General features: G+C 38.0%; 2 protein-coding genes across 2 annotated transcripts; both read left to right on the forward strand.

Moving 5' to 3' along the window:
* The first annotated feature begins 551 nt into the window (after positions 1-551).
* On the forward strand, positions 552-9,135 carry LOC110966733 (ciliated left-right organizer metallopeptidase). Its single transcript, XM_051944071.1, has 14 exons — positions 552-1,805; positions 1,908-2,001; positions 2,460-2,511; positions 3,227-3,376; positions 3,790-3,915; positions 4,061-4,145; positions 4,771-4,916; positions 4,991-5,174; positions 5,355-5,424; positions 5,528-5,624; positions 5,855-5,962; positions 6,047-6,184; positions 6,879-6,967; positions 7,059-9,135. The coding sequence occupies exons 1-14, from the start codon at positions 1,394-1,396 to the stop codon at positions 7,249-7,251; spliced, it is 1,944 nt and encodes a 647-aa protein (XP_051800031.1). The 5' UTR covers positions 552-1,393; the 3' UTR covers positions 7,252-9,135.
* Positions 9,136-9,256: 121 nt separating this feature from the next.
* Positions 9,257-12,665, forward strand: LOC110966740 (thioredoxin-like). Its single transcript, XM_022216185.2, has 5 exons — positions 9,257-9,408; positions 10,878-10,982; positions 11,500-11,565; positions 11,799-11,864; positions 12,322-12,665. Exons 1-5 carry the CDS (start codon positions 9,385-9,387, stop codon positions 12,382-12,384), a joined length of 324 nt encoding a protein of 107 aa, XP_022071877.2. The 5' UTR covers positions 9,257-9,384; the 3' UTR covers positions 12,385-12,665.
* Positions 12,666-19,895: the final 7,230 nt, after the last annotated feature.

Genomic DNA, 19,895 nt, shown 5'->3' on the forward strand with positions numbered 1-19,895 from the left:
ATTATACATCCACCTATGCTGCCAAAGTACATTACCTAATGCCATTTTTGCTCACTGCAAAAAAAAACTTTAATTTGACATAGTTTATTCAATGTAAGCTAGGAAAGTACAGCATGTGATTACTGTTTTCCTAAATTGCTTCTAACGTAAAATGCTTTATTTGGAATAGAACAGGGGTGTCAAACATGCGGCCCACAGGACGACTTTGCAAAGTGTAAAAATTGCAGAGAAGACATTAACTGAAAACTGTAAATTTGTAAAACTACCGGTATACATTTTAAATCATTCCTAGACCAATGACAAGTTGTTTTGATCATAACGTAAAAAACCATACTGCTCATTGTTCTTTTGCCATTTTGTGCCTTGTTTTTGTAATATTTTGTCTCGTTTTGTTGGGTTCTTTTGTCTGACTTTTGTTGTTTGTATCCAGTTTTTGTCGTTTTGTGTTTTTTTTTGTCTCGCTAGTGTCTAGTTTTTTTTGTCGCTTTGTAACTTTGCCATCTCTTTTTTTTGTTTTGTATTGTTTGTCTCATTTTCTTTGTCATTTTGTTTCTCGCTTTTGTAATATTTTTTGTCTTGTTTTTGTTTTTTTTTTGTCTTTTTTTCTTTGACTTCTGTTGTTTTGACCATAAAGTAAAACACCATGTCATTCAGTTCCAGATGATAAACTGAGGTATGCTGTTGCTGAAACTGAATTTATTTTTCTTAAGAAATAATAATTCCTTAAATATGAACTTTTTTGCACAAAAGCAAAGGAACATTTTGGAATTGTGGTTATTTACAGGTTAATATGCTGTTTTACTGGTCAGTTGGGGTTAAATTGGGCTGAATGGGGCCTCTGAACTAAAATGAGTTTGACACCCCTGGAGTAGAACATAGATGAAGAATCTGAAGTATCCTTCTGCAATTGAGTCAGATAATGTAAGAAAAAAAAGACCTGAGCCAGACTTGCTGGATAATGCATTTGTGATTTGATTATATCGTGATTTCAGTAAAATGTAAAGCTCTAATTCAAACAAGCTGAACACACTGAAGTAGTGTGGTTTTTATGTTAAGTTGTAAAAATTGCATTTAAGCAGAGGGACTGTTGCTACTGTGTCCAAAAAGGCTACATTAGAAAATTGTGTGAAGGAGTTAAGGGGCACAAAGAGCAGATTTGACTTAAAATTTTGCATTTCAGTGTGACATAAATATAACTGAGTGTAATGGGTTGTCTGCAGCTACTTCTCATTTATTTTTATTAATTAATCCCTCCTGTGCTGCCGGCTGGATATCGGCTTCATATAGGCTTCAACAGCCGTGAAAAACTTTACATCCTCCCCAAACTAAACATCTAACAACCTCCTCCTCTTCCTCCTTCACTGTGACCCTGAAATGGGTTGTAGCCGTAATTATGGTTTTTCGTCCACCCCAGAGAGTGTGGGTGGGGATGCTGCTAGCATTAGTGGTGGTGGAGCTTCCCGGGGCCCTGCAGAAGTGCATCTTTGATGAGGTTCAGGCTCAGGTCAGGGTGGTCAGAGCCGCACCCATGAACCCAGACAGCCCACCCAGAGAGCCCAGACTCGGAGCACCGACCGGGCAAGAGCACCTGATAACCTCTGGACAGCAAACTGGTCACCAAGGACAGTCAATAAAACGGAGGAGCGTCCTGAGAGAAGTAGCCTCGCCTACTATTGCCGCTCCACAGCCAATCAGGATCCAGACTTGGGTTACAAGAGAGAGCTGCGACCTATCAGAGACTGAGAAAGGAAGGCTGGAGGCAGCAGTGGAGGAGGCTGTAAGGGTGGTGTCTTCTTTACTGTCAGGTGATAAACAGACAATTCCCTCACACACACACACACACACACACACATATACAAAGATAGACTAATATCTATGATGAAATGATGAATCAATTTCTTTATTAGTGAATAGAGTGCTGGGCCCGTTGCTGCTCAGCAGAGACATCAACAAATACTGCAAATTCATCTGGAGGAATTCAAGCACTGTTAACTACAACAGGTGTGTACATGTGTGAGTAGCTCCAATCCTTCAGTCACATTCCTTTGGCCACATTCAGATTTGCTTTTGTTTTTCCACCAAAAGATTCATCCTTAATCCATGTTTATCAGGAAAATAGATTTACATTGACCTGCAATAATTAACTTTTCAATATTGCCTTCATTTCATCACCAGAAGATGGAGGCAAGACATCAATCAAACTTTTCACAGGAAGGTCTTGGCAATCATTTGTAGATTTGAATCCAAGATTCATAACTGAACTATATTAAATACTGTAAAAATCCCTTGATTCTACAGCACTAAAATCCCCAGGATGTAAAATATGAACAGTCCATCTTTGGCGTTACTTTTGAAAAGAAAGTCAAATGCATCATTACAAGCATCTCCACAAAAATGTGTTCTATAGCAGAGATATTTGGGGAATGAATGTAAAAAGTCGCCGTTTCTTCTTCTTTCAGGTGTGGAAGAGCCAACAGCAACTACAGAGCTGAGACTTGTCTAGATGTCACAGTAAGTATCAGATGATTTTGCTATTTTGGGTGAATCCAGTAGCAAGCTGGGGGGAAAAACAGTATCTGACTATCTGTGCTGCTTTTCAATGAATAATACAACGTTAAATCAAGTCACTGTTATTTATACAACCGCATTTAAAACAGAGCATGTGGAGTCAAAAGGCCTCCCAAAGACGAGATGTGATTAGTGCTATAAATTTATCTAACAGATTTAAAACTTTATTTTATGCCATGATCCTATAATAAAGGCTAGAGATTTATCTGACTAATTCAAATTAAATGCAAGCTTAAGATATTACAATATTATTTATTATATACATTTATTAAATTGCATTAAATTAAACTAAATTAAAATTTCTCCTTTGTGAGATTAATAAAGTCTATCTTATCTTATCTTATCTTAAATTAAACTAAGGCCCGACAGTAAAGGTTATAAATAGAGTTTTACCTGACTGATTTAAATTAAATTAAAGGGTATGACTGCACAATATTATATGTACAATTCAAGTTTGCCTAACAAGTTTAAATTTCAAATTTAAGCCCAAACAATATTATTTTTCATACAAATTTACCTGGTGAAATGAGTGTGAACGACGGTTAAGATCCTGCAATAAATTTCCGTTTTAGAGTATTACTTATTACACAAATGTACTTGCCTAATTTAGTACTAATAGTGTACGTCCAGCATTATTTCCCCTCCTTGTTCTCAACAGATTCCAGATGACCACTTGGCTGGATGTGATGTTTACCCGGAGGCTGATTCACCTCAGAGGACTGTTCTCAGACCTGAAGGTGCAGGACTCACCGGCATCGACTTTGTTCTTTACCTCCACATACAGGCCACTGACAAGTGCAGAGCCGAGGTAAACTGTCAATGAAAACACTGACAGCTTTAGCATTAAAACATTAGAAAAGTGCTGTAGAGCAAGCTAATGGCAGGTTAAAAGTTCAAGCAAAAGTGTCAATACTCATATATTCATTAAGGACTTTTCTACTGAAAGTTATAGTTTGTTAGAAGAGAAAACAATGAGCAAGTTGTTCATATAATAATTAACAACAATTAACAACAGCCTCTTTGCAAAAACAAACTTTTGTTCAGTGATCATAGATTTAAAGAATAATACAAAACTTCACATATTAAAGTAAATATGCCTGGTTTCTATATTAATTTATCTCAGTCATTTCTGCACTAATGAAAGCCTGCTGAAACATTGTTTGTGGTGTTGCTTTTTCTTTGTGTCACGCTGTAAATGTTCTGTACCTCCTGCCCACCCAGCCTAACGTGTTGGCCTACGCTGTCCACTGCCGCACAGACACCCATGGGCGACCTGTGGCTGGAGTGGTGGTCGTGTGCAGGGACAGACTGACCGGAGCCACATACAGCCACCAGAGCACCGTACAGGTATCATTCACTCCATGAACAGTTAGAACAAGTATTTAGTTTAATAGATATCTTTATTTAATGTCACAGGGAAGTGATTTGGATTTGTCTGGCAGGTTAACAACAGGATGATGATTGATAATGAGGATGTGTGGTTGTTTTCCAGACTGTCATCCACGAGTTGTTTCATGCACTTGGTTTCTCTAAAGACCTCTTCAACTCCTGGCGAGACTGTTCCTCCTCTTCTCAAGGTTTTAAAGGCATTTTGGTATTTTTATGCCACTATAGCAAGCTCTAATACACCATGTAACATTACATTATCATATAATAGTGCGAAATAACCTGATTTATAGTGTTGCTGTGGGTAATTTTTAACAAATGTGAGCAGGTTTGAAAGTGTTCTTGGTCAAGTAAATGTACTTGTGGGGCTTTATTTTTGTACATATACATCCACTTTCAATATGTACTATAATAATCTTATAATCTTTGCAACTTAAACATAGATATTTCAACCATACTGCAAACACATGGTGTACTGAGAAAAAATGAACTCGCATATTTACTAAGACAAACAGTTGCTGTTAGAACAGAGCCCAGATCTGCTGTTAGAAGTGAGATCACACCTGAATTCAATTCTAATTTCAGTTTAAGCCACATTCCTCCTCCTCCTCACTCCACCTACAGAGCTGAGGATCATCAGTCTTTCTCTATTTTGAGTCTCTTTGTCTTAAAAAATATAAATAATATATCGATAGATATATTCTGTTTATATCATATACCCGAATCAGCAAACACCCCTTTTACAGTGTTTATGTGGGAAATAAAGAGCTCAGAAAACAGTTCTCTTCCTGTGTTTTTCTTTGTTTGATGCGGCAGTGGGAGCTGGATGTTCTCCTCGAGGACTAGTGACTCACTCTGATGGATCAGGCCAGATGAGGATTTACACCCCGTCCGTTATTTCAGCCCTGCAGAAGCATCTGGGGTCCACAGATCCAGAGCTAGGGGGGCCGCTGGAGAACCTGGTACTGATCAGCTAGAGTTTAATCAACCAGCTGCTCTACACCTCTGCATGTTTAACTCCATGTTCATCCTTCAGGGTGGATCTCCAGGCAGGGTGTCCTCTCACTGGGAGTCCCGGGTCCTGCAGGGTTCCATCATGACGGCGGTGCTGGGGGATCCAGCCACAGTCCGGATTGATCTAGTCACCTTGGCAGCGTTACAGGACACTGGGTGGTACACTGTGAGCCTGAGCCGGGCTCAGAGTCTGTTCTGGGGAGACGGTAAGAGGAGATGAAGCACAGAAAATCTGCATGTGGACTCAATAGCATCATTAAAGAAGGAAGTAGACACGCTGTGGCTGCAGCTTTAAAATAATCTACACAGCCTTTCTCGTGCATATTAAGTCCATTAAGACCATGTGCACAATTTTATAAAATGTTTTTGTTGTTTTTTTTAAATAGGTGAAGGAGCCTTGTTCGGCTCCCTGTCAACCTGCCAAGACAACTCCTCATCCTTTTTCTGCACTGGCAGGTAGATTTAAAGTCTTATAGTTGAATTAACTGTTGTTTTCAAGTGGAATCTGCTTCACTCTTACTGAATTTCCAGCTCTAATGTTTGCATTACTCCTCGTTAGTGGTTTAGGGTGTCATTTTCTTCACCTCCACAAGGGGGAGTGCCAGACTGATCAATACCTGGAGGGATGTAGGATGTATAAATCGCTCAAGAATGGAGTAAGTTCATTGTCTTTACAAGACATTATCTGCAAGATTATAGAGGAAAGGAAATTATTTTCTCTTGCCGTTTTAATTATTTTGCCCACATCATTTTATAGTTCTCAAAACGTACTTTTTAAACATTCACATCTGTGCTCTGGCCTTGTTTAATCGCTTGTATCTGCTTATAGTTTGTGTATTTTATAACTACTGCACCACATGGCCACTATTTCTATTCTTTTTTTCAGAGTGAATGTTGGAAAAAAGAAAATGCAGGATTATCACCCAAAGATGACGGCAGCGGGGAGATTTTTGGCTCTGACAGCCGATGCTTCTTTTCCAGCCTGATCAGACAGGTGTGTGTGTGAAAGCTTGCCTCTTGTGTTTTTTTATTGTTTTTTTTTTTTTGTTAAACATCACTTTCCCATGTCTCCTTTTAGAATCACAGTCAGTTTGTTGGGTTCAGCAGCTCTGTGGAGGGTCGGTGTTACAGATGCAGGTGTACTGGACCAAACAGGTACCAAATCCAGGTGTTTGGCTCTGGATGGACGGACTGTCCAGCAGGGGGCACCGTTGAGGTAACACAACACAATACAGGCAATCGGTAACAACTATGTTATTAAAGTAGGTCTGTTGAGAGGTTTTGTACAAGCTTTTGGTCTGTACTTTATTGATTAGATGCAAAAATTTCATCAAAAATTTTGAAATATTTAGTTTCATTTTCTTCTTTTACTGCTTCTATGTTTGACACTAATTGAGTGAGCATCAGTGGATCTTTTTTTTAATACATATCCTTTGTTCAAACATATGCTTTTGTAAAAAAAAAACAACAATTTTGTACTGAGTAGCAAACAAGGGCTTCTTTTCTTGGAAGTCTCCTATAAGGGCTGACAATATACAACATCCTTTGCTGTCACAGGCTGTCAGAACTTCCGGTTTGCACTGATGACCCCAAATCTAAAGCTTCTGTTGTTAAGGGGTAGAATGTGCAGTTTGGACACTGTGGTGTTTGTTTCCAAAATGCTTGTTACATTAATCTAATCAGTAAAAATATGTTTGACACAGAAGTTAAGCTGCCAAAAGGGAATTCCTTCTGTTCTGCTGTTGAGAATATATATGAATTGAGAATTTAATCAGTGTATCATAACTGATAACAAAATTAAGCACTGCTGATAATGTTTACGAGTGCTAAATACAGGAAAAAACAGCTCTGTATTTGTTGTTTGACATGCTGTAATATTACCGCTTTTTTTGTTCATTTTTAACCCCCAGATAAAAGGATATGAAGGTTTAGTTTTTTGCCCTGACAGAAGGTTGTGTCTGTACCTTGATATTACTCCTTCATCTGCTTCTAATGTGAGGCAAGTATGACTTTAACCAACCACCATCTTGGTTGATGCTAACTTTTTACTGATGCAACAATTTATAGCTTTTTTGTTTTTTGCTCAGCAGCTCCAGTGAAAGTTCAGCCCAGAATGGAACCTGGTCTCCCCTCAGACCATCAACAGAGTCCACTGTAGCCACATCGCTCTGCTTCACTGCTGCTGTCTGTCTGCTGGCTGCACTGATGCCGTTTTACTGGAAACGTTGCTCCTGCAAGGTCAGAATCCACAGTGTGGCTCCAGAGGCTCACAGTGATCTGTAGGAAAACTGATACCAGAGACTGACAAACATGTGCATTATTGTATAGAGTATTATTTTCATGTGAAATGTGTTTGCTCAAACAGATAATGTGACTTGATTAACTGTTTTACAACTCCTGTTGTTCCACACAGTGAGGACAGAGAAGCAGTGTAGCAGTAAAATACTACAATGAATTAAAATGAGACAATAAAACAAACGGTGTCAGAGAAAAGCAATTCTGGAACATTTCTAACAAATAAGTAATACACAACACATTCTGTATATCCACACAACCTAGCCAATACAAAAAGGAAAATCCATAAGGTAACAGCACGGCAAAGACTGAGCTGTGCTTAGTTTGCCAAACTGTGACAGAAAGCTCTCTTTACATATAAATAATGCAAAAAACACAAATATCTCCTTCTCACTCACACCAGAACTGTCACAAGAGTCAAAACTTTTCTTTGTTGTTTCGATATCCCAGAAACATGTCTACAAGTGACAAGCAAAAAACCCCAAAAAGATCTAGAATATGGTTTCATTTTGTCAGAAACTAATTGTGCCATGTTACAAAACAGGCAACAGGAAACAAAGATACAAAATAAATACTTACTGGACGTTAAGCAATTATAACTTGCTGTTTAGTCACCATGATTCAGCTGTTTTCTGACTGACAGTTTCTATTTTCCAAAATCCCCTTAGCTGCCTCCCTCCCTTCCTTTTGTCTTTTGTTGAAATGACTTTGGACCAAAAGATATTCAAGCTAATTTAGTGCTTCGCTACAGTCATCAGGGGGGAATGTTAAAAACCCAGTCAGGCTGCTGATGTGGTTTGATTAGAAAGAACTGTGACCTGATTAAACAACAGTTGTGAAACAGGTTTTTAAACTTTCACATTGTCTTAACTGATACTGGTTAAGTAACCATGGTGTTATTTTAGATAGATAGATAGATAGATAGATAGATAGATAGAGGCAGCTAACACCTCAGATGTTTTCAGAAAGACTTTTCGCTGAACTGTTTTCAAAATAAAGGAGAAAATTTGCGGTCGAGCCGCCATGTTGGTCCGACTCATCTGATCAAAGCGGGTCACCTGACCAGGTAGTGGTCAGCTAAAGCTCTGGCGCTGTCATATGACAATGTTGTGGTCCGCTAGCGACCGCCCACCATGCGTGCGATTTTCAGATGCAATGTGTTTACATGCAGGAAAAACCCATCTATTGTGGCACAAATATAATTCCATAGTAGACACTTACTTTTTGAGTTGGAATTTGGAAATTTGTTTGTTGTTACTTGAACCAAATAAATGGATTAGCATATCCCACCAAAGCAAGTGACTTGCTGTGTATTGTTTGTGGAAGAAAAGAACTGATAAGCACTTAACAAAGTCACGACGTAAAAACCGGGACGGTGCGTCACCAATAGTTATCTTTAATCACTTTAACTTGATGCCTGCTTGTAAGAAACAGAGAAGTACAGTTAAAACAGTTTTTCACTAGAGGGCGACATTGTGTTGCTAAAGTTCTGTAACAGTTGAAGAGCAGACATTTATTTTTGCATTTATTTATTTCCTGTCACCCCCAGCTGAAAGTTAGTTTGGATTTTACTTTAGCATCTCATTTTGGAAAAAAAAATGCCAATATTGTTTTTTTTTTTTTTGCATATATGTGTGCTCCTTCTTTATACCTCGTGTTGATTCATTATAAATGGTTTCAAAAATTCGTTAACAAACGAGACATGGACATTTTTGCAACATCTAGATGGTTGATGCGTCAATAAATGGCAACGCCCAACAACGTCAAGGTAGAATTATGAGTGGTTGAAAATTTTCAAAATAAAGACATTGGTTGGCGAACTCCTTAGGACGCTTAATATAGAATATTAAAACCAATTATACGATCTTGACGAATTGTGCACAAAATATAAATGCAGTTTAAGACCTTCTTGCAGTCGCTGAATATGATTCTTATTCTTATTGTTTATATTCGATAGCTTGACAGTAATGGACTCTTATTTTGGTAAACAACTGCCAGTGGTTTGGCCGACAGGTGGGTAGCTTGACGCAGCAGCGAATAAAACGCAGCGAGTTCTCTGGATTTAGGGTATTCTCCAACTTTATATCATTCGCCGTCAGTTCGCATTCATCGACTGTCAGCATGGTACGCGAAGTAAGAGATTTGGTAAGTTGTTTCATGTTTATAGTGAAGTCTTTGTTTAACCTGCTGCTGTTAGATAAGTGGTTCTCAATTTTGTTTTCTTTCAGGAACCCCGTAGGAGGACAAAACACTGTAGCCTATATAGAGAAAGTTTATATAGATAACTGTTTTTATATTAAAATGTGAAGATGCAGGGTTGTTACATCTGATTTCATTTGGTTGTTTTTCACAGTAAAGATCAAACTCATTTTACTGGTGGGGCCCAATTTGATCTCCAGTGGGCCCCACTCAGAGCATAATAACCTATAAATAAATAACAATTCCAACTTTTTCCCTTTGTTTTAGCTCAAAAAAAGTACGTTCTGAAAATGATCACATTTAATGAATTATCTTTTTACAAAACATTATGACCAACCTGAAATTTCTTAAGAAAAATAAGTTCAATTTCAAGAATAGCTATTATGCCTCAGTTGATCATTGTGTGCATTACAACTTCCAGATCAGAGTGTCTACAAAGGCACAAAACATGTAGTCTCAGGTATCTGGAACTGAATGATACCGTATTTTACTTTGTGATCAAAACACCTTGTCACGATCTGGAAATTATTTAAAATTTACAGTTTTACAAATTTAGTTAATGTCTTTTTGTAATTTTCACCCTTTGCACAGTCATTTGGCGGGCCGCAATGGACCCATGTTTCACACCCCAGTAAAAAATAATCGGAGTAATTGAGCCAAGGTGATGACTTTATCAAGTAGGCAGGTGTTCCAATTGCACGTTAACAATACATTCTCCCGTTGTCGGGAGTCCGGACCATAGACATGTTAGATTTTTATATATATATATATATATATATATATATGGTCGGTATGATCTATGCATTGTATTATTATTTATTTTTGTTTTAGTAAACGACTGCCTATGGTTGGTCTATGAAATGTCAGAGAAAGCAAAGAAAATGTCATCAGTGTTTCCAAAAGCCCAAAATGTCTTCCATAAATGTCTTGTTTTGGTCATAAGCCAAAGATAGTGAAAATATTCACATCTAAGGTGCTAGAATCAAAGATTATTTTTGCTCTTTTCAAAGTAGCTAACCAAATAAGTCAATTTATTAATATTTCGAGCGAATAATTTGACAAATTGCTTTAATTATTGCAGAGCAAAACAAAGCAAAAAAACCCAAAAAGAGAAACAATCTGTGAGGATTTGGGAAATGCTACACTTTTGAATTGTTTAAGTCATCCATTTTGTGTTTAAGGCTAGTTTATGATACAGCCTGGTTCCGTTTCGGTGAATTTTAGAAAACAAAGTGGATGATTTCAGTCACAACTTAATTGTTTAGTTTACATCTGCAGTGTCAGCAACCACTGACCAAAAGGCGATGATCATGAAGCATATGGATTGTAATCATTAAAGCAAAATGCATTTTAGCTGTCATGCTTCTCATGTTTACCATATATACCACAGTAACTTTTTTCCCCACTTTCTATAGGATGAATTTAAGGCCATCCTGAAGCAGGCTGGAGATAAGCTGGTGGTGGTGGACTTCACAGCTACATGGTGTGGCCCCTGCAGACGCATCAGCCCAGAATTTGAAGTAAGTGTATGATCGTAGTGCTAAAGTCATGTCAGAGCCATATTTTATAATGAATTACTGTGAAGGGAGGAAACATGCTTCATATTGGATGATAAAACCCAAGATTAGATGATGGGCAAATAAGGCATCTCTTCTAAGCTGAAATATGTTGATTACTTTCAAAAATCTGATGTAAAGTGTTTTTATAGTAACAGTAGTAGCAGCTGCTGTGAAAGAAATGTTTTTAGTGTGTCAGTTGTTTTGAAGGAGCCCTTTCCTGAGCTGCTAAAAGGCAGCAGCATCGTTTGTTGCTTAGGAAACCTTTTGTCTCGTTGTTCCCACCTTGAGGAGGAAATGTCTGCTTCACTGGAAATTTTGAGAGCTCTATAAAGCTCAACTCATACAACCACAGTCAGATTTATACTTTGTTTTTTTTTTGTCCTTCTTGTAGACCCATTTACAATCAGGAACAGAAATGCATCAGTACATTGTCACAGATGTCCATTGTGTTCATGCTCACTGTTTGACTCTTTTCCAGAGATTGTCACAGTTGCCTGAAAACAGCAACGTGATTTTCCTGAAGGTGGACGTGGACAAAGCTTCGGTGGGTTGGTCTTTTGTTAAAAAAGTATTTTATTTTTATTCCTTCTAAACCTGGAGAATCAGGAAGTTTAGAGTAAGTTCTGCTGACATAGACTGTTCCTTAAACAAGTAGAACTTGCAGGTCAGATTACATGTTTAGCAAAAAGAGTTGGCTTGAACAGTCCTCAGTCAGGGCGGAGCCGTGTTGGTGATTCACTCCATCCATCTAACTGCTGCTCTCTTTGCTCTTCTCAGGATGTGAGCTCTTTCTGCCAAGTCAGCTGCATGCCCACATTCCACTTTTACAAGAATGGAGCTCAGGTATGTCAAATTCTACAGCAAAGATGGAAAGCTAATAAGTTCACACACTGAGCAGAGTGGGAGTACAGTTGGCATTAATTTGACTGTCTACTTTTAATGGAACGTCTGAGTTTTCAGCTGCTCCATTACATTCACAACAATTAGTTCAGAGCTGTTCTGCTGGAAACAATGAGTAAATGCAAGAAACAGTCAGTGGCTCATAAGAAGGATGGTTTTTAAAGACAAGTTAGAGCTTGAAGCACCAGTTCTTATTTTCACAATGATAACTTCTATGTGAAGGAAATTTAATCCCAAATGGAGGGCAGTAGGTTGACAGTCTAAAGGGAAATTTACAAATTTGTCCACTTAAGAGGATGGTAGTTCTAACTAAGGACACAAAAAGATGCTAAATGTTGCTGTTCTGACTTCACAATTCATCCACAGTAAATACAATTATATTCTTTTGTGTTTCTTTCAGCTGCACAAGTTCTCTGGTGCTGACGCAGCAACACTAATAGCAAACGTGGAGAAGTTTAGATGAGTTCCACCAACCAACCCTACAGTAGAAGCTGTTACCCTCCTGTACACGCCTACGAAGGAATTCCAGTTTTATTTCCCATCTCTATCAAGTCTTCTATCCCACTCATCCTGTAATGGTAACATAGTCCTGTCAGTGCAGTGTGTAGTGTCTTGACAACGGGCTGAAATTTTATTCTAACTGGACGACCACTTTTTACCTCTGCTTTGAGCAATCTGCTTTGTTCCTGAAAACCTGGACTTCTTTGTACGTTGTGGATGTAATAAACCGATGAATTCCACAAACTTCTTGTCCTTGTCCTGAATCTGACCGAAAGAGAGCAAGTAACAGTATTTTATGCTTTAATAAAAATGTGAGAATAGTTTACACATATACATTGGACCATCACATCAATAGTTTTTACACATAGTACAAGTATATAGCAGCATATGTTTAATACTGTTGAGTCTCTATATGAAAAAATACAGCTTTATTTTACAAAATGGTTCTTGCGTCGCCTTTGCAGAGAGAGATGAGTGAATGGTTTACAAGTGTGTCAGTTAACTATACAAGAATTCCCTTCATAAGATGATTCACATGGAGCAGAGTGGAACCTTTTAGAAGTGATAGTACACCGATTTCCTCTTCCTGCAAAGACAAAGAAGAAAGGGTTACATTTAAAACATGGGGGTCTATGAAGGATCACAGTTGTTCTACAGGTCCATAGTAACTCTTTTCTTCTGTTGGTGAAGAAATGCATTTCAAAACAGTCTTCAGAGGAAGTATTGCTACACATCAGCTCCATATTACCGATCAATACAGGATTTTCTGTTGCCAGTAAACAACAAAAAGACTAATACAGGATACTGCAGGGTGTCTGTAAACACTCTGATGCTTTCAAGTTGTGACTTTAAACAGGGATCTCTTGATACTTTTTCTTTGAGGAAGCTTTTAACTACAGCAGCTTATTTCACAAAACGTGGTTTCAGGCTGCATTGCTTCGCTCTTATGTCAACATCCTTCTAGCTGAGCTGGAAACTCATTTTGACACGTTCACAGAAAGTAGAAGTACATTGAAAGATGTTGGTAACAACTTTAGAGGAAGTAATCATTTAATGCTTGGAATGATTCTGATCAAGCAGATGAGATGAAATAAGAGTCACTGCTTTGGAAAAACCAGACAGTGAAACACATGGAGGGTGAAATATCTGACGAGTCATTCAGAAGACAGTCTGAGACCAGCAGGTTAAAGCATGCTATAGATAGATAAGACGTTTTTTCATCCAGGGCTATGCAGCGTATAAAAATGTGTATTTATAAAAGAAGAGCAGCACCATCTGTAAATTTGTAACTGGAGTCTCTTGGTGATGACTCATACCAAACCTTTGGACTTCTCATAGCCTTATTTGTTCATCTCTCAGTTTCAGTTCAAGGGAAGAGTGGGAAGCAGAGGGATCTTTAAGCATGTGTGACTACATTATTACAACTATTTATAATCTCCAGTAAATGTTTGACCGTAAGCAGCTGTCTACTTTGGTTTAACAGCAAATCCTTACAAAACCGTTTCCATCAGATTCAGCTGCACTTTGTGTTTATTGTTAATGGGAAAATGCTAACTCTTTAATCACTGCACTTTGATAAACATGTTAGCATGTCAGTGTAATCACGCTAACATGCTAAATTAGCATCTAGTTTGCTGTGTGATCACAGCTTGATATTGAAGCTGCAAGATCTTTCTCACAGTAAAAAGCATTGATCATCACAAAGGCAAAATAAATCAGATTTTCTATTTAAAGCACCACAGCAACAGTTACCTCATGGCCTTCATTAAATGAACTTTCAAAAAATTGTTCCTAGTTTTGGAAACCACTAAAGCTGCAGTATTGTTTCTTTTATAAACACCCTGAGCTACATAAACCAATGAATTTATCACTGATCTGGAAACAATTAGTTACTTTATTCTACTATTTTCCACTGTTATACATTTAAACTATGATATTAGTAAAAATTATGTTTTGCTTTGTTAACATGTCCATATGGTGTTTTTTATACACGAGAAGACAAATCAAGAGCAAACTAACAGTCCACACCGTGACTGAGCACCTTTAAACTGCCGTGTACTGATGCCAGTTTCAAAAACACAGATTCAGACTCCCAGGTTTCATCTGTAAAACACGTAAGAAACTATTCCTGCTAACCTGTGGGGGACTGTTGCATAATTATAGCTCTTCAGAATCAGTTTCTGGTTCGAACATGTACAGATGAATTATTCCATTATTACAACTTGGCACTGTTTTAGCAGTCAAAGGTGAGCTGATGTGCTCAAGCTGCAGCAAGCAGCAGTGGGATGGTTGGAGAGAGCCGCCAGTATTCTAGAGGAATCTACAGAGTAGAGGTACATCTGAGCCATTTTAAGGCAGAAAGGGGTTATTTTCATGATTAAAGTCTAAACATGTAACTTTGACACACAGACATGAGTTTAAAGGGGTTTAATCGGTGACCAGAGAGGGACTTTCAGTTTAAAAATATCTATTTTTGCATCTGCCTCCATTCAGGCAGGGCGACGAACACACAGCTGTGGACGAGTCAAACACAGACCACAGCACAATCATGAGGACAGTCTTTACTGGTTCTCTGGCACTTATAGTTTCATTATCTTGAGAAGGAGGATATACTGTGTGTCTTATTTTTATGATCAGAGAGTAAACTTCCATTCAACCATACAGTGATACCGGCATTATTGTATCAACACTCACCAATTAAAAACATATAGAAGGAAACAAAACCCTTTTTTTCTGTGGTGATTCATGACACAAAGATGTGTGGGTGCTACTCTTTCTTTCCTGAATGCCTTTCATAATTACAAACACCCGCTGGGAGGTTGTTGCTGTTGAAGCTGGTTGTTTAAAAGGCCCTATTCATAAGAGAAAGTATGAAACACAAGAAAAAAATCTGTTAACAACAACGAACGGGGAAATACACTGAAAGTTGTGCTGTTTTAGAAGAGCACAACTGACTAATAAGAAGAGATTTAAAGGTCATTCATTTTATGGAGGTTTTCAGGAAGAGAAAACCATTTACAACAACAAAACCCAATCATTTATTCACAAACTGCATCAGCATGATTGAGGTTTTAGACTTTCAGCAACAAGAATCACCAGTTTTTTCTCACTTTAACATGTCAAAAAAAGAAAAATCCACCATGGAACTTAAGATTGTACTATAGGATTGTAGTTCAAAGGCAAATAGAGCAAAAAGTCTTCACTCCGCTACACTGTCATTTACTGTATTAATATTAAAACACTCTATTATGATTAGGTTAGTTGATAAATAAAACACTAGATATATTTTTTAGATTATTTAGTATTGAAGAAACAAATCTAAAAAGAAGAAATCCTCCTGGGTCCTGTAGGGTGCCACACAGCGGCCTCCATTCAGGCATGGCAGGATGCAGATCGCTGTTATTACAGGGGGGAAACAGAGACGGGAGGAGGAGGAAGTCATTGCAGCTCATCAAACCTGTCTCTCTTTGTTGAAATCCCAAACATTTTAGTTAGCTTTGGTATCAGCATCAATGTGAGAGAAGCTTATTCTTGTTTACATCTCAAGTTTCAAGATGAAAATCCACAGAGAATCGCTCCAGTAGTTATATTTTAAAGCCTGCAGTTTTTGATGAACAAATATAAGCACAATAATCCACTGTAATGTAATGTTAAAAAGGACTCCATTTTTAATTAACTGATTCATTGTTTAGTTATTTCTATGAGCCCAAATACATGTTTTGAAATTGCTTGTTTAAAAAATATCTGCAGTATTCTATTTACAGTTATGTACAACAAATAAAAAGTAAAAAAAATAAATAAATTTAAGAAGCTGGGATGAGTGGACTCATGATCCTTCTGTTTATCACTTCATTGGCAAGGGATTTAAAAATCAGAATAATGTGGAGCCGTCTTGGGCCACTCTGATTTTAAAAAAAAATCTAACCAAATGCTTCCCTTCTCTAGTTTGTTTAATAGGACTAACACTCTTCAGCCATGCTACCAGATAACGCTGCCGAGAGGTAACTTAAGTTCACTTATTAACAATTACAGTACTAGCAAACTGATGGTTAGCCGTGACTACTAAATGAAAGTAAGAAATCAGTCCAACAGCTGATCAGTTCTGGTAGCTGATCTTTTTGGTAATTGGTCTGTTTCAACAGTGACTGCAGTTCCAAATCTGGTGTTTTGATTTTTGGTGATTCTTGGGTCATGATTTCTTCTTCTTGAGCAGGAAAAAAAACCGCCTAAAAAAATGTCAGTGTTCTCTTTCTTTTTCAGCAGAAAACAACCTGGTCTGGCTGTCTGACTCTCTTTGTCCAACATTATCTATTAAAACCTGCTTAGCAAGCTGGTTCAGTTCCTGGTGTCTGTGAGCAGGAGAAACACACTAACCGTCACATTCTGGGTGTTCACTTTGTGGCACTGCGGTTTTAGAAACATGAAATACTTACGCTCCTCACAAAGTCGGCCCATCCAGCCCTCAGGGCAGGAGCAGGTGTTGGGCCGCTGACACACTCCTCCATTCTGACACTGCAGCCAACACACCGCTGAGGACGACAACACACACAGACACACAAAGGAACAACAAGTTACAAATGGAGAGACACAGGTGACACTCTGCTTGTGTAAAAACACACCGACGGCCACAACATCAAAGCCACTGACAGGTGAAGCGAATAACATCGATCATGTCATTACAAAATAATGTTTTGCTTTGAAAACTTCGATCCTGGCATTCATGTGGCTGTTATTTTAACATGCACCACCCACCTGAATGTTAGATCCCAATCTGACTGAGCATCAACTGGATGAACAACAACAACTTGGTAGTCAAATGCCAACCATAACCCGCAGAACCTGCTCTCAACTCTGTGCAGCCAGACACACCCATCCTGTATCCCTTCTCCCACAGTTCAGAGCTGTTTCGGCAGCATTCAGCAGCTCTACACGTTATTTGCAGGTGGTTTTAATGTTTTGGGTGATCAGTGTATTTCACAGTTGGTCTGTGTGTTGTGCAGCGATGCAGACAAGAAGATATTGGACAGATTTGATCTTCTTCCGGTGACATAAGAACAGAAGACAAAACAGTCAGGTTACACACTCTTTCTCTGTCGCAGCCTCCAGAACATGAGATTCAGATCTTTGACATGTAGCTTCATGCAAACGTTCAAACCCAGCATTCACATTTACTCAGAATAAATTATCAAGACATGAACAGAAACACCCTAAAGGCAGACAGGAAAGTGCACAAACAGCTGCTATGAAAAGGCTAGCCTGGACCCAGTCCTCGCTTTCATACTTAACTCAGTGATTCGTCTTTTTCCTGCACTGGATTCAGATAACTGAGAGTGCTGTCACTTTAGAATTGGTTTATATTTTTCTCAAATGTTTCCTCACTGTAAAATGGCTGAGAGTTGGCAGAAATAGTTGAGAATTCCACTGGAATTAGGATTATGGACCAAAATCTAACATAAATATGTTTCATATGACTGATTTTTTTTATACTGACCAAATAATTTTGCACAAAGAAAATGTTGATATCGTATGACATTGTATATCTTCATCCAATTATCCATGGGAATGAAAAAATATACCACTGGGCATTACAAAGATCTCCAAAATGCAAGGACATGACACATGTTTAAAGGTGGGTTTTCCCTGGATCCAGGCTACAGAAAGCATTCAGATATGAACTGTGCAGTGACATCAGAACATAGAGTAAACACATAGGAAGTACTACTGGTTACAGTACAGCAAATATAAGAGGTTCTGTGGGAAAACTGCCTTATTATGTGAATCAAATCATTTTCTAACATTTCCAGGTAATGTGGAAATACCAAGAAGACACCCAAAAAGTGAATTCTTTTGCCTAGTTCCATGTGTGGTGTTATCCAGAACATTACGTGTGTTACCACTAGGGGGCGGACCATGCATAGATGTTGTCTGAGTACTGCTCATAGACTGTATAATAAATCTTTTTATCTTTATTATACAGTCTGTGGTGCTGCATGAGAAGACACACTACAGCCAGTTATTTTCACGTGAGGTTTTTCTCAGAGGCCTTACCAGTTTCTCTGAGCTTAGTGCATCTGGAATCATGTTTGACCTCTATGCATGCATTTAATCACTAATTAGGATTGAATTCAGGCGTGATCTCACTTCCAACAGCAGACCTGGGCTCTGTTCTGACAGCAACTGTTTGTCTCCAATATGTGAGTTCATTTTTTCTCAGTACACTATATGTTTGCAGTATGGTTGAAATATCTATGTTTAAGTTGGAAAGACTATCATTATTTTGCATTCTATTCATTTGTTGCAAGCTTTACACATTTGCTCCCTCAGAATTATTTTACATGCCCAGTGATAGCACATGGTGTATCTACATATGTTCTGTTTGGATTAAAACAACAAACAGCAGGACTCTCCTGATATTACTCCTCCATCTGCTTCTAATGTGAAGCAAGTATGGCTTCAACCACCGTCTCGGTTGATACTAACTTTTTACTGATGCAACGATTTATAGATTTTTTTTATTTTTTGTTCAGCAGCTCCAGTGAAAGTTAGTTCAGCCCAGAATGGAACCTGGTCTCCCCTCAGACCATCAACAGAGTCCACTGTAGCCACATCGCTCTGCTTCACTGCTGCTGTCTGTCTACTGGCTGCACTGATGCCGTTTTACAGGAAACGTTGCTCCTGCAAGGTCAGAATCCACAGTGTGGCTCCAGAGGATCACAGTGATCTGTAGGAAAACTGATACCAGAGACTGACAAACATGTGAGTATTATTTTAATGTGAAATATATTTGCTCAAACAGATAATGTGACTCAATTACCAAATAGACATAAATGCAAATGCACAAAAACAATAACTTCTCAATGTGGAATAATGGATCTGGAATCATAAATTCATGGACAAATCTAAAAATAGAAGTTAATCAAAAGAAGTGTCATCTGAACTAGGGAGAAAAACAATAATCTCCATTGCTCTTCCACTGTGTGATGCATTGACAGGTTATTCTGCTGTAAACACATTATATATTTATACACATAATCTGTAACAAAGACTTAAAAGGCACCATATCAGACTGTCATTTAGCAAACAAATTATCTTACTTTTAATTAGTCTTTTCAATCTCTGAAGTGTGCTGCATTTTTAAAATTCATCCTCAAGGTTGTTCCTTAAATTCACCTCTTTCACTGAAATGCTTTCATCCATTAAATTCTTCCAAACAAAAACTTAAATATTTATTTCATTCATTTTCTTCAAAACTTGAAATAACTAGACAGTAAAGCTGTTTTGTAGTAATCATCTAAACTGATAAATCATGGTCCATTTGTCTTAGGATCGCAATCATGTGGCAGGGACGGCTGGTATAAATGGGCTAACAGGGCTAAGCCCTCCCAAGCAAACACAAAAACGATGAGAAAATTATTTTTTAAATAACTTACAACAGATTGTTTTAAGTTTAGGTGAAAACAAAGGTAGCAACAG

This window comes from Acanthochromis polyacanthus, chromosome 23, assembly GCF_021347895.1.
Source record: "Acanthochromis polyacanthus isolate Apoly-LR-REF ecotype Palm Island chromosome 23, KAUST_Apoly_ChrSc, whole genome shotgun sequence".
Lineage (NCBI taxonomy): Eukaryota > Metazoa > Chordata > Actinopteri > Pomacentridae > Acanthochromis > Acanthochromis polyacanthus.

Bases quoted from the DNA above. Each gene is read 5' to 3' on its own strand.
- LOC110966733 (XM_051944071.1), top strand. From the start codon at position 1,394: ATGGTTTTTCGTCCACCCCAGAGAGTGTGGGTGGGGATGCTGCTAGCA. The intron at 4,917-4,990 runs GTACTGATCAGC...TTCATCCTTCAG, and splicing joins GGGGGCCGCTGGAGAACCTG to GGTGGATCTCCAGGCAGGGT. The intron at 5,963-6,046 runs GTGTGTGTGTGA...GTCTCCTTTTAG, and splicing joins TTTCCAGCCTGATCAGACAG to AATCACAGTCAGTTTGTTGG.
- LOC110966740 (XM_022216185.2), top strand. From the start codon at position 9,385: ATGGTACGCGAAGTAAGAGATTTG. The intron at 9,409-10,877 runs GTAAGTTGTTTC...CACTTTCTATAG, and splicing joins TACGCGAAGTAAGAGATTTG to GATGAATTTAAGGCCATCCT. The intron at 10,983-11,499 runs GTAAGTGTATGA...ACTCTTTTCCAG, and splicing joins GCATCAGCCCAGAATTTGAA to AGATTGTCACAGTTGCCTGA.